Source organism: Panthera onca, chromosome E3 (assembly GCF_046562875.1).
Source record: "Panthera onca isolate mPanOnc1 chromosome E3, mPanOnc1 haplotype 2, whole genome shotgun sequence".
Taxonomy (NCBI): Eukaryota; Metazoa; Chordata; class Mammalia; order Carnivora; family Felidae; genus Panthera; species Panthera onca.
This window is the reverse complement of record NC_138354.1, coordinates 16,122,398-16,132,984: the sequence shown is the minus strand read 5'-3', so window position 1 is coordinate 16,132,984 and position 10,587 is coordinate 16,122,398. Positions and strand designations below refer to the sequence as shown.

Here is a 10,587-nt window from a genome sequence, read left to right as displayed (position 1 = left end):
AGCTTGTGGAACGCCAGGGCCCCTGGACACTAATCTCTTCTCTGGCTCCACAAGTTCTATACCCAGCCACAGCCTGGGACTAACCAAGCCCTTTCGACCAAAGGGGGTTGTAAGGGAAACGCTAAGGAGGCGTTGCCAGCGATACGGTGGCCGAAGCGGTGCCCTCCGAAGCGGTGCACGCAGGGCGCAGGCGCAGAAGGGCTTTACGGTGCGGCGTGCTGCTCCTGTTACCGGCATGGGCCCCTCGCCACCGCTGCTGATTCTGCCGCTGCTCCTGTCTGGCCCGTGGCTCGAGCTAGGTCAGTGTGCTGGCCTGTCCCCTGACCCTGTGTGCCCCAGGAAACATCAGGGAAGGGGTGGGTGCCCTGCCAGGTCGGGAAAGAGACCGTGGCCCCTCCGCCCGCTTCCGGGATGGGCTTGGAGCAGCCAGAGGCAGCCAACTTGGCAAGATGGTTAATGCTCATATCCTATCAAACTGCTTTTTCACTTTTAATTTATTTTGGAATCTTTCGAACATAGTGTAAAAGAATATAAAAACACCTCCTCCTATGAACCGGTAACCCAGCTTAAAAACAGGCGCCAGTTTATAACTAATCTTGCTATTTTGGTATATCACTTTCTCCTTCCCTGGGGCCTTTTTGAAGTGAATCCAGACACGACACAATTTTATTTGTAAATACACAGCATGAATAGCCAAAAAGACAAGAAGTCATGAAAAAAACCCACCATACTCTTTCTCTACCTTAAAAAACTAACAGTTGTCATTAATATCCTTAAACATACAGTTAGTGTTCAAATTCATCTACTGTGTTTGTTATGGTTTACTTACTGAGTTAATGTCAGAGTTCATACATTGCAGTTATATGTTGTTTCTTAATTCCCTTTTAATCTGAGATTTCCCTGTAAAATTTTTTCTCCCTTGAAGTAGATGAAATCATCAGTGTGTGTCAGAATGAGAATAAGAAGGCTAAAGACAGAGAAACATGAAAAATGGTAGACTCGGCCATTGAGGAACTTATAATACTTAGACATCCTTAGGCAGAAACATAACACCCCAAAGTGTGAAGACAAGTGTAGCAGGTTGGAAATAGTGCTGACCTGGAAGTAAGGAGACCTGGATCTAGTGCTGTCCCTGCTAACTAGTTCTTTAAGTGGTTTCTCTTTTTTGGGTCTTGGTTTTTTCCTGTTAAATAAGGGGGTTGAATTAAAGATCCTTTTGAGGCGCCTGGGTGGCTCAGTCAGATCATGGGTTCGAGCCCCGTATTGGACTCTGTGCTGACAGCTGAGAGCCTGGAGCCTGCTTTAGATTCTGTGCCTCCCTCTCTCTCTGCCCTTCCCCCACTCGTGCTCTCAGTCTCTCAACAACAACAACAACAAAAGTTAAAAAAATAAACAATAAAGATACCTTTAATTCTGATTTTCTGAGGTGTTCAAACAGTAGCTATGAAGGACCTCATTCAGTTATTTGCTAATTATCGTGCTCTTGTGCTAGATGCCAGGAATACACTGGCAAAATAAGTGTAGTCCTTTTCTTTCTGGAGCATATGATATAATAGTGAAAATCATTCAGAAATGGGGAGGAAGAGGCAGAGAAACAACTTGAGCAGAAGTGTGGGTAGAGAGGTGCTAGATGTATTTCAGGGTATAGTGTCTAGATTTACCTAGCCGGGACAAAGAGTTGTGTACAGAAATAGAGCAGTAAGAAAGAAAATAAACATTTGTTGAATAATTAGAATGCACTCACAACATTTCACACATGTTAATTTTAATTTATACAGCCACACCTATGAAATAGCTAGATGTTATCTCCATCTTGTAGGTGAAGAAACCAAAACTCAGACTGACTTATTTGCGTAAGGTCACCCAACAAATTAAGTGGCAGAACAAAAATTTAAAGCCAAATTTCTAAGCCGCCTTTTTTTTTCATTACATCATTATGAATATTATGTATGATCCAAATATTGTCACTTGTTTTATATATATTCATGTATTACTGATGATGCTCCTTTTTCTCTGCAGGGAATGGGCAGGCTACCAGCATGGTCCAGCTACCAGGTGGGAGATTCCAGATGGGAACAAATTCACCAGATGGCAGAGATGGTGAAGGGCCTGTCCGGGAGGTGACAGTAAAACCCTTTGCCATTGATGTATTTCCTGTCACCAACAAAGATTTCAGGTACATCAGGTATTCTAGGAGCGGTAAAGGCTCTTTCTGATTTTCGTTCCTGATAGCTAAAAGGAAACTAGCTTGTTCACTATTACATATCATCTTTGCAATAGTAATATGGGATAAGTGCTGTCTCCGTTTTTCAGGTGAAGAATCTAAAGTCTGGAGACTCTGTTTATGGCAGAGCTGGACCTGGAACTCAAACCCTCTGACCCTTGAGCCAGTGGATTTTCCATTACACTGGATATAACACTGAGAAATAGGGGCAGAAGTCAAACACTTAACAAAAACCTCTTCCACAGGGAAAAGGGATTGGGAGAAGGGTCATGGTAGCTGGGAGTCTTTAAATATCCTTTATATTTACTTATGGAACTGGCATTGTTTTAGGACAAGCATTGTGATTCCAACTCAGTCTAGGAAGCCTCGTTGAGCTGCCTCACTTTCCTCAAGGTGGTATGTTTTGCAAAGGCTGAAGTGGGGAATGATCCAGGTGATACCTGTAACTTACCTTCAAATGATACAGGGAGAATAGAGAGAGGGAGGAGTGGGAAAAGGAAGAGGAGGGAACAGGAAGACAAAGCAAATGTGGGAAATGACTTATGTGTTGCATTGTGGCCTTAAAACTCTTTAAGATAAAAATTTACAGGGAAAATTTACTCAGGAGACAGAGTAAGCGTAAGAATTATTGGTGTATTTGTGGCACCTGGGTGGCTCAGTCGGTTACGTGTCCAACTTCGCTCAGGTCATGGTCTCACAGTTCGTGAGTTTGAGCCCCGCGTTGGACTCTGTGCTGACAGCTTGGAGCCTGGAGCCTGCTTTGGATTCTGTGTCTCCCTCTCTCTCTGCCCCTCACCCGCTCACACTCTGTCTCTCTCTGTCTCTCAAACATAGATAAACATTAAAAAAATTAAAAAAAAAAAAAGAACTGGGAGATGCAGCATTGTGTTAGTTTACAGATTTTGCCCATGTTTTTGTGACTTCCAAATGAAAATAATTCCAGGGAAGCACCTTATTAAAGGTATTTAAAAATCCTTCCGGGGGTGGGGGGGGTGGCAGGACAGGGAACACTATGTAAGGGATATATATATATATCTTAGTTGGTCTGATAATGGATGATTTCAGTTTTTTTTCTTTTCATATACTTGTGCTTTCTCATTTTTCTATAATACAATGTGCATTACACATATGTGCTTTTTTGTTAAGTATTTATTTATTTTGAGAGTGAGAGAGAGAATGAGTGCAAGGGAGAAGAAGAGAAAGGCGGGGAGAAAGACAGACAAGCAGGCTGCATACAGCCGGTGCAGGGTTCGAACTCACGAACTGTAAGATCATGACTTGAGCCAAAACCAAGAGTCAGACGCTTAACTGACTGAGCCAACCAGCACTCTATGCTTATATGTGCTTTTTAAAAGTATTTTTAAACAGAAAAGTTATTAAAATTGAAGGAGAAATCACTTTTGATCAGGTTTGCACCACATCATGACAACCAGAAATAGCTAGCTAGATAGATGAACAGTGTGTGTTCTTTTATATTTCAAATTATGACCTATTTTTATTTATTTATTTATTTATTTATTTATTTATTTGTTATTTTTAATGACCTATTTTATGATAGACCTCCAGCAAGCCCCTAAACTTTGCTTAGAACCCCCATGATTTGTCTCTGCCTCTCTGGTGAAAGATTTTCAAACTACTCAGATGCTCTGAGGTTGGTGAATAGCTGTTGCTACCACATGTGATCACCTCCTCCATTCTCAATGCCCCTTTGATGGGTGAACAATGTCTCCTCATGTCAGAGGGCTGGCACAGATGGGGTACTATTAGCCCAGTGAAAACAATCCATCTTACGCTGGAAATTTTACGTGCTAAAATTTGCTAAACCATACCAAACTGTGTGAAAATCCATTCTAAAATTTCAGTACATCATTTTTATTTGATTCCGGTTTTTTTTTCATTTGTTAGATGGAGATAATCACGTTCTGCCTCCCTCTCATGATTGTTGTGAGAGTGGGGATGTGATGAAGACCTTTCAGAAAACAGACCTGTTCCCCACCCTTAAATCTTCTCAGCTGTTTTATTCATAATCTCCAAAAGCTGGAGATAACCCAAATGACCCGCAAGTGGTGAATGGATAAGCAAAATACAGAACCTCCACACAATAAAATGGTACTCTGTAAACAGAGGAACAAACTAATACTGGCAACGAAGCATTATGCTAAATGGAAGAAGCCAGACTCTAAAGCTACATACTGTATGATTCGACGTATGTGAATTTATATTCTGGGAAAGGCAAAACTAGGGACAAAAAACAGCAATGGTTGCAGAGGCAATGAGGGAATTTTTGGAGGTGGTTGATAGATTTGCTCTATATCTTGATTGTGATAATGACTATAAGTTTTGTCAAAACTCACAAAACTGCACTAAAAAGAGTGAATTTTACTCTACATGAATTACACATACAGCAACAGATTTTAAAGGAAAATCTCCTACTCAGACTTCAATGTCAATTCCTTGTTGTTGATGGGAACTCTGTGATGTGTGACTTAAAGGTGAAGGATATATGAGGTTTTCTGGAACAGGAGGGGGTGACAGTGGGACCTGGAACTGTAGCAGCTTAACCAAGTGAAATATCTCTCTTTTCAGGGAGTTTGTCAGGGAAAAAAAGTACCGGACAGAGGCTGAGAAGTTTGGATGGAGTTTTGTCTTTGAGGACTTTGTCTCGGATGAGCTTAGAAACAAAGTGGCCCATCAGATGGAGGTGAGAGAACCTGGGCTTTCAGCTGAAGGAGTGGGCCCTGGACAGAGAATCCTGTGGGTTATGGGGTCACCTGGGCCACAAGAAAGAATCACCCCTGAGAGCCGCAGGCAGGGAGGAAGCAAGAGAGATCCTCCCTGGAAGAGTCAGATGAACACACACTCCCGAGACGTTAACCTTGTGCTGGTTTCTGCATAGAGAGACTTTGTAAAAAGTCTGGTGATCTGGTCACATGTAGGGTTCAAGTTACTCCATGAACTGACAAGAGAACATCTCAACATCCCCTCCAATAACGGTCATGAGATGTCCTGCTTTAAAGGTTCCAGAAACAGCCCCACTTGGACCACCCGAGTCTCAGCCTAAAGTGTCTGCTCTGCCTCCTGTGTGTCAGTCAGGAAGGTGACCTTGCTGGGTCAGAGCATCTTGCAGTCATGCCTTTTCCTTTTTTTGCAGTCTGTTCTCTGGTGGCTTCCAGTGGAAAGGGCATTCTGGAGACAGGTAAGGGTTGGTTCCTCTGCCTTGTTTTCTGCCCCTGTTGACTCTTATTCTGGAGGCCTGGCTTCCCTAGACCCCTTGCCCATCTAGAAATATGGAATCAAAACGGATAACCATAAATTTTGAGGACACAGCCAAGCAACCCTATTTCCTGTGCCCTGATCTTTTTTCCCATCGCCCACCCCACTTTTCCCTTTCTGACTCTGGGCCTCTCCGCGCTCACCAGGCTGTCTCCTCCAACTTCCTTGCTCCATCTAGTGGTAAAAGCTGAACTCAGGCACCTTAAGCCTAGCCTTCCTCAGACTTCCATGAGCTCCCAGAAGTCTGTCTCACTTCATCCTGGCTGTCAGCCTGCAGGTCCTGGCTCTGGCATCCGAGAGAGACTGGAGCTCCCAGTGGTACACGTGAGCTGGAATGACGCTCGTGCCTACTGTGCTTGGCGGGGGAAACGGCTGCCCACCGAGGAAGAGTGGGAGTTTGCTGCCCGAGGGGGCTTGACGGGTATAGAGTCGGCAGCGCGACTCCCCTTTATTCTTCTCCCATACTGCCCTGCATGGGGGGCTTTGAAGGGTGGGAAGGGTCCATAACCCCGAGAGCAGTCTTCTAAACTGTGTGGCAAAGGGTCGGTTGTTCTGTTTTCAATTCTCATCCATCTCACACCCATACTAATGTACAATGCCATAAAAATTACTAACTGGAAAAACGGAATGAAGGAACAGACAGAAAATTTGTCAGTTTTGGAGATTGCACCCAGACATGTTACATTTCAGTAAATGATCAGAACACCATAGCAAGGGGGAAAGAAAAGCACTACCTAGACTGCCTTTTCCATAGGTGTAAAGGGACTAAAGAATCACTATTTGGTCATAACTCTGTTGTTCTGCAATCCCAACTAAACAAAAAGTTAGGAGCAGGAAGCAGCAACTCCCCGTGTTCAATACCTCTGCTACTCTTTGAATGAACACCAGCTATCCCAGTAGTCAAAATTATTAATGTGAATAATAAGGCTGCTTGTTTGTTTATCCAATTTAAGTCTAGTTGACAAGTTTCTTCATTCTTACCCCCAGTTTCTGTACTTAATCTGGACATGATCCAGTAACAGTTAGTTTACAGACTGGCATGAGTCAGCACCACAATTGGGACTGCACTGTCCTGGAGCAGATCAGGGGGCCAGGGGCTCTGAGTGCAGTACAGTGAGGGGAAGGGACAGGCCTGGGAAATAAAAGTAATCTCTCTCTTCTTTTCTCATCACCTTCTGACTTCCTTTTGGTTCCCTCACTATTTCTGTCTTTCCCTTGTTCCACAACCCTTCACCTCTCCCACCCCTGCTATCTCCTTGCTCTCTTGGCAGGTCAGGTTTACCCATGGGGAAACCAGTTCCAGCCAAACCGCACCAACCTATGGCAGGTAAGACATACATTCCTCACCCCTCTCCCTTCTCAAAGCCTTGATCGAAACCTGCTGTAGGCTAGGCGGCACATTGGGCTGTGGGACTCAGAGGGCTTTGTGTTCTAATGGGATTGATAAACTACTAAACTGGTAAAGCAAAAGACAGTGTGGTAGGGCTACATACTGAAGAGTTGCAGGAGTAAATGACTGCCTGAGAGAGCTGGGGGTGACTTCACAGAGAAGATGACATTGAACCTGATGGAGATTGGAATTTGCCAAGTGAAAAGTGTAGGAAAGGGCATTATCAGCTGAAGGAACAACATGAGTGCAAGCATTGTATTAGGAAAGGGTACTGTGTGTTCAGAGATGGGACAAATTCAGAGAGGCTGGAGCACAGTGAAATGGGGGGTGTAGGAGATGATGTAGGCAGTGGGTTGTAAGCAGATTATGAAGGACCAGGTGTGCCAAGATACGGGTATATCTTACCCTGTAGGCAGTGGGGAGTCAACAGAGGGGACTAAAAGCATCTTTGATTTAGGGAGTATGCTAGTTGCTAATTTGCGCAGGACCCAATGAAGTACAGCTGCAATGGTGGCAGTGCGGGGGGGGGGGGGTGGTTCTCTGAATTTGAGGCTGTGGCAATGGCACAGGGGATTTTGAGCATGTGAATTAAGTAGCAGCAGGATGGAGAGGAAGCCAAATGGAAGAGGCGTGCCTGAGAAGATAGACAGGGTTTGGTAATTAATCAGATGTGGAGAGGTGAAAGAGAGTTGGGTTCGAGCATGAATCTAAGCTTGGGCAACAGGATGATGGTGTACCATTATCCAGAATAGATGGTATGCATTTGGGGTCAGAGGGCTAGAACTTGATCACTGTAGGATCAGCTTAGTTTAAGGTGCCTTTGGGTCATTTATATGCTGAGAGTCAAAAATATGAGTCTGGAACTTAGGGCAGAGATCTGGGTCAGAGCAAGTGGTTTGGGAGTCATCAGCATACATCTTGGGCAAGAATGTCATCTCCCAGGGAGACTCTGTAGAGTGAGGTGGTACAGCGTCAGCGTTTCAGGGGGTAGTATTAAAAAGGACCTGAGGGATAAACTGATCTTAGATGATCTTTGGATCAGAGCTTTGCAAAAAGACAGATCTGACTTCTTCACTGTAATCTTTGATAAGTTAGCCATTTTGAGCCTCAGTTGCCAGTTTTTTAAAGGGAGAAAATACTTGCCTCACAACCTTGTAAGTATTAAATTAAAAGTGATAAATGTAGCAGCCCTAGCACGTAGTAGCTATTGCCCCTTCTATCTCCCCTTTAGTAAGAGCAGCTTCCATAGACTAGTGGAAGATGAATCCCAGTTTTAATGAGAAGAATGAACACATTGGACACATCGCATCAGCAAATATAGGGTCCTTTTTTTCAGGAATTTTGGTGGTAAGAACAGATGAGGATAGAGTCAGGGCAGACGAGGGAGAGTTACACCTGTTGGTGGTAGAAGGGGAAGAGGCGTTACAGGAGAGCACAGGGTGGGCATTGGTTGTTCTGCAGATGGCAGGTGGTGCTGACCACAGAGGAGGGGAGGAGAGCCTTTCTTCCCAAGGCACCGAAGCGCATGGGGTCCAAGGCAGAGGAGTGGGAGCTGCTGAGAGTGGAGAAAGTGGGAGTGGGGTAGGCTTGTTCTAGACCCCTGTGGGCACAGGGGAAAGCATACCCGTCCTAATCCAGCCAGGAGGTGATGGTGGAGGACATGAGGTGACTAGTTTGGGAGCTCAGGATGGGTATCTCAGAACACTGCCCCATACCCCTCACCCCACCCCCGATGACACAGCAAGTGACCTTGGTTTTCCTCTGGGTAGACAGGGACACCTGCCTTGGAACAGGATGGTAAATACTTTAGTCTAAATTTCTCCTTCTCAGGGAAAGTTCCCCAAGGGTGACAAAGCTGAGGATGGCTTCCATGGAGTCTCCCCAGTGAATGCTTTCCCCCCACAGAATAACTATGGTAAGATTTCCTATCACATTGCTGTCAACACTCACAAATTGTTTGGTGGGATCATTCTGTTGATCAATGAGGCAGAAAGAAACACCACCAGAGAAGCATTTCCTCCCCTAAAGACTTCATAAGTGGGGGCGGGGGGGGGGGGCGGGTACTAGCCAGCCTGGGACTGACCCCCACCCTGCTGTGCTGTAGGGCTCTATGACCTCATGGGCAACGTGTGGGAGTGGACGGCATCACCGTACCCGGCCACTGACCAGGACATGCGTGTCCTCCGGGGGGCATCCTGGATCGACACAGCTGATGGCTCCGCCAACCACCGGGCCCGGGTCACCACCAGGTAAGAAGCCTGGGATCTGGGGGCTGAGGGTCAGGTCCTGGTCTCCCAGAGCACAGACAGCGCCAGAGCTGGTGTTGGCACTGCTTCCACACCTCCGTCCGCACCCAGAGTTGGGCACAGAAAAGAGAACCAGCAGCACTTGCCATGAGAAGCAAAAGAGCCCAGGGCAACTTGTGCCTTTTCTTGCCAGCTCTTAGCACCCAGAAAGACTTTGTGTCCCAAACCATAAGGTTTTCTTTCTGTTCTTGTCCTCCTAACTGGGTGTGCGGAGACAGGGGGTAGAATGGCCACATAAATAGGTTATGGCCTGGGGTCATGGAAATATTGACCCTTCAAACTGGAAAGCACATGAAGAGTCGTTTTCTGTAACCATTTTGTTTTACCGTCAAGGAAAATTAGGCTCAGGGAGGTGCTGGGACCTGCTCATTTCACACAGATGATTAGTGCTAGCACCTGAGTCTCCTGCTGGGACTGTCTCTACACTCTCATCTGTACATTTATTTTGATTGATCTCCCTGTGATTCCTCCCATTCCGGGTTCCATAAGGATTAAAAAGAGACCACAGTTTCTGTGGCCTCGGGAAGTCAGGTTTGCAGACGTTTCTTTGACACATTGAGGCCCAAGACTTTCTCTCGCCTCCTTTTTTTAGGACAAAGTAATGGAGAAGATACTAGCCTGGGAACCAGGAAGCTGGGTTTGCCACTGAATCTCTTGTGCCCATGAAGCAGTAGTTGGCTCTGGGCAGGATATTTACATCTTTCTAGTATCTGCTGGGTCTCTAAAATGCTGAACAGACCCTCCCTTCCAGAGCTATTGAGAAATGGCAAATGAAGGAGCATATGTGAAAGTTCATTAAAAAGTATGAAGTACTCACTGGCACTACAACATTTTGCTTCTTACTGACAGGACTTTTTGTTTGTTTTGACTGAGTTATTCTAAACCACCAGCAGCTAAAGTTACTAGTCATTGCCCTTCCTGCCTTCCAGAGCAGATTCTCAGGGCTATTCACTCACACTTCCTCCACCCTGTCCCAGGGCCCTTCTCCCCATTGCCCCAGGAGCGCCCTCACCCCAGGCTTCTTTCTAGACTATGTCCTCCCGTACCCTGGACCACAGCAGGCCCTAGGAGGTAGAGCAGGAAAGTGGAGTAAGACTCCAGGCCCCTTTTCAACAAATGTCCATTCTTTCTCCTCTTCTCTGGTGCCAGGATGGGCAACACTCCAGATTCAGCCTCAGACAACCTTGGCTTCCGTTGTGCATCCAGTGCAGGCCGACTGCCTGGGGAGTTGTGAACAGCTATGCAGAGCCAAAGAGAAGAGCCCCATGGTGCCCGTGTCACTCCCTGGCCACGTTCCAGACACAGCCAAACTCCAGACTCTTAAACTTCAGCCTCAGGAATGACCTCCTACCCCTCTTCCATTCCTCTGTGGCAGGCATCTCTCACCAGGCCAG

The 10,587-nt window shown here is 45.9% G+C and overlaps 1 protein-coding gene and 1 long non-coding RNA gene across 3 annotated transcripts; one reads left to right on the top strand and one right to left on the bottom strand.

Annotated features, from left to right (window-relative positions):
• The first annotated feature begins 189 nt into the window (after positions 1-189).
• On the top strand, positions 190-10,536 carry SUMF2 (sulfatase modifying factor 2). Of its 2 annotated transcripts, none has more exons than XM_060649107.2 (9): positions 190-299; positions 2,020-2,176; positions 4,811-4,925; positions 5,376-5,420; positions 5,768-5,918; positions 6,769-6,824; positions 8,718-8,802; positions 8,992-9,136; positions 10,343-10,536. In XM_060649107.2, the coding sequence occupies exons 1-9, from the start codon at positions 236-238 to the stop codon at positions 10,425-10,427; spliced, it is 903 nt and encodes a 300-aa protein (XP_060505090.2). In that variant the 5' UTR covers positions 190-235; the 3' UTR covers positions 10,428-10,536. The 2 variants fall into 2 exon arrangements, with proteins under 2 accessions (XP_060505090.2, XP_060505089.2); XM_060649106.2 differs by having other exon boundaries at positions 2,020-2,185.
• Positions 8,144-8,933, bottom strand: LOC144614775 (uncharacterized). Its single transcript, XR_013552914.1, has 2 exons — positions 8,838-8,933; positions 8,144-8,670 (listed from the first exon to the last, which is right to left on the bottom strand). It is a non-coding gene; the product is annotated as an uncharacterized LOC144614775 (long non-coding RNA).
• Positions 10,537-10,587: the final 51 nt, after the last annotated feature.